General features: G+C 36.4%; 1 protein-coding gene across 1 annotated transcript in view; it reads right to left on the reverse strand.

Annotated features, from left to right (window-relative positions):
* Nucleotides 1-1518: 1518 nt before the first annotated feature.
* phf10 (PHD finger protein 10) overlaps nt 1519-2056 on the reverse strand; it is a 9767-nt gene continuing 9229 nt past the window's right edge. Inside the window, exon 12 of the mRNA XM_008286742.1 lies at nt 1519-2003. Coding sequence (XP_008284964.1) covers nt 1906-2003 — 98 coding nt within the window. The 3' untranslated portion in view covers nt 1519-1905. The remainder of the gene's footprint in view (nt 2004-2056) is intronic.

Raw genomic sequence — 2056 nt, forward strand, 5'->3', positions numbered from 1 at the left:
ACATAAGATACGACCTCGTGCACTTAGTTGTGTGATGTTGACATTTTGATGATGAGCAGTGCTGAGAACTTGTTTTGTGACTCTATTTCTATTCAGAGTAAATTGTGTATATTTCATATTTGGCAAAAACATTATTGTGCAGCTCTTTGTATATATGTGCAGTCTGATTTAAGTCTCTAACGCTCATATCGATCATACAAATGTTCACATTGCAATATCAGTTCTTTGCAGTCCTCTAGTGGCTGAAAACTGACATTACACGATGCTCCATATAGTTTACTAATGGTATTAAATCCCTTGCTCGGGTGGTTGATACCAAAGTTGTAAAAACCATGTTTGACATCTATTCAGGCAATAAAATTATAAAAACACAGGAATGTATCGGCTGTATGTATCTGCCTTTTCTCTGCACTACAGATGTTGCTAATGTCCTCTGAGGGCTGAGAGACATTTAATAATCAAGTGTCATTCATCTAATAATCTCACATTTATACATGGTTACACATATACGGTTAGTAGGCTGTTTATCTCTATACTTCCGTTACCCAGACTCACCAATGGCAAAGCAAGACACTTGGACCACAGAGCCTCTTTGTATCTTTAAGGCAAAACTGAGAAACATTGAAGTTAAAGACTATTCAAGTCTTCTTCAACTTCCTGCTCAGCCTGCAACAGAAACACTATTAGAGTAGAATAAACACGTATTGTAACTGACCAGGGCTCCATTTAACATCACACACAACAGATGAGGTTTGAATCAAGTCTTTTTAAGCAGATTTTATTGAAAATGCACTTGAGATATCAGTGACCGTGACATTATTAGCAACAAATATTCCTTTAGCAGCCTGCTTATTGCAGGACAGTACAAAATAAAAAGAAATGATGGCAAAAAATAACAAAAAAATAAAAAAAACATATTTAAGCTAATTGCAAAAACATCAATTCATCATCAAGTGGAGTGATGCTAATTGCAGAGTAATTACAATTCAAAGTAATTACAAGTGGTTACATTTTTGTACGACAATAACAGCAAAGGACTGAGACCCTCTGTTTTGATAATCAAGACTCACTTCTGCAGCCATGAGGTCTACCACAGCCAGTGTCTATTACATTTCATTACACAGGATCAGAAGCACCGTGTCTTTATGTCAGACAACACTTAAATAAGATTGATCTTTACTGGCCTGCCTCATTAAATAAAAAAACTTATTAAAAATACAAACTGTAAGTAATAGGATACAAAACAAACATACAAAAAAATGTAATTTTAAAAGAAACTGAACGACATCAGTGAGCTCTTGTTAACTCTGATTGCTTCAGTAGTACAGAAAAGCACCATTTGTTCAACTGAAACAACTCCCCAGCAGTTTACCACTGCAGAAACACAATCAGACAGAAACAACCCCAGTCATCGGTAAGAAAATTGTGAGATTGTTAGTGGTTAGATTGAAGAATTTAGTGTGGTACATTTGGATGGATTTGATGCACAGTTTATTTGTCTGGAGTTCAGTGAATTCGTTTGTAACAGAGCTGCTGTGCTCAAGTTAATGCCTCATGTGGATGGACACCTGATGTATCATCACGTACATAAACCACGTCATCACAGCTTTCACAGAAATGATTACGAAGTTTGTTGTGTCATCTGCTAATCAACAGAGAGCAACGACAAGTTAAGATTTTTGTGTTTGGATTCTTGGTACTTGGTAGAAGGCAACACTAGTGGGTTTTTATTTACTTATATATTTATTTTGGAACACACACTAGGCTTTTATGATTATCATTCTGCAGCAAAACTATTGGGACAAACAATGATCTGATGTTTTCAAGATTTACAGCTTATGCAGCTGAACAGCTGACATTTGTGGAGCATTTGGTCAAGATACTATGGTCAAAGTAGTTCGTAGGTCATTTTTGAGCAGACTTGGACTTCTTAGGTGTTTTGGCTCCTCCTTTCTTCTTGGGTGTGGTGAAATCTTTGTCGCAGACCTCACATACCCAAAGACCTGAGGAAACAGACAGAATGAATCAATAACAGACAAACGAAAATCCATCCATC

The sequence above is a fragment of the Stegastes partitus genome, unplaced genomic scaffold (genome assembly GCF_000690725.1).
Source record: "Stegastes partitus isolate 25-593 unplaced genomic scaffold, Stegastes_partitus-1.0.2 Scaffold467, whole genome shotgun sequence".
Classification (NCBI taxonomy): domain Eukaryota; kingdom Metazoa; phylum Chordata; class Actinopteri; family Pomacentridae; genus Stegastes; species Stegastes partitus.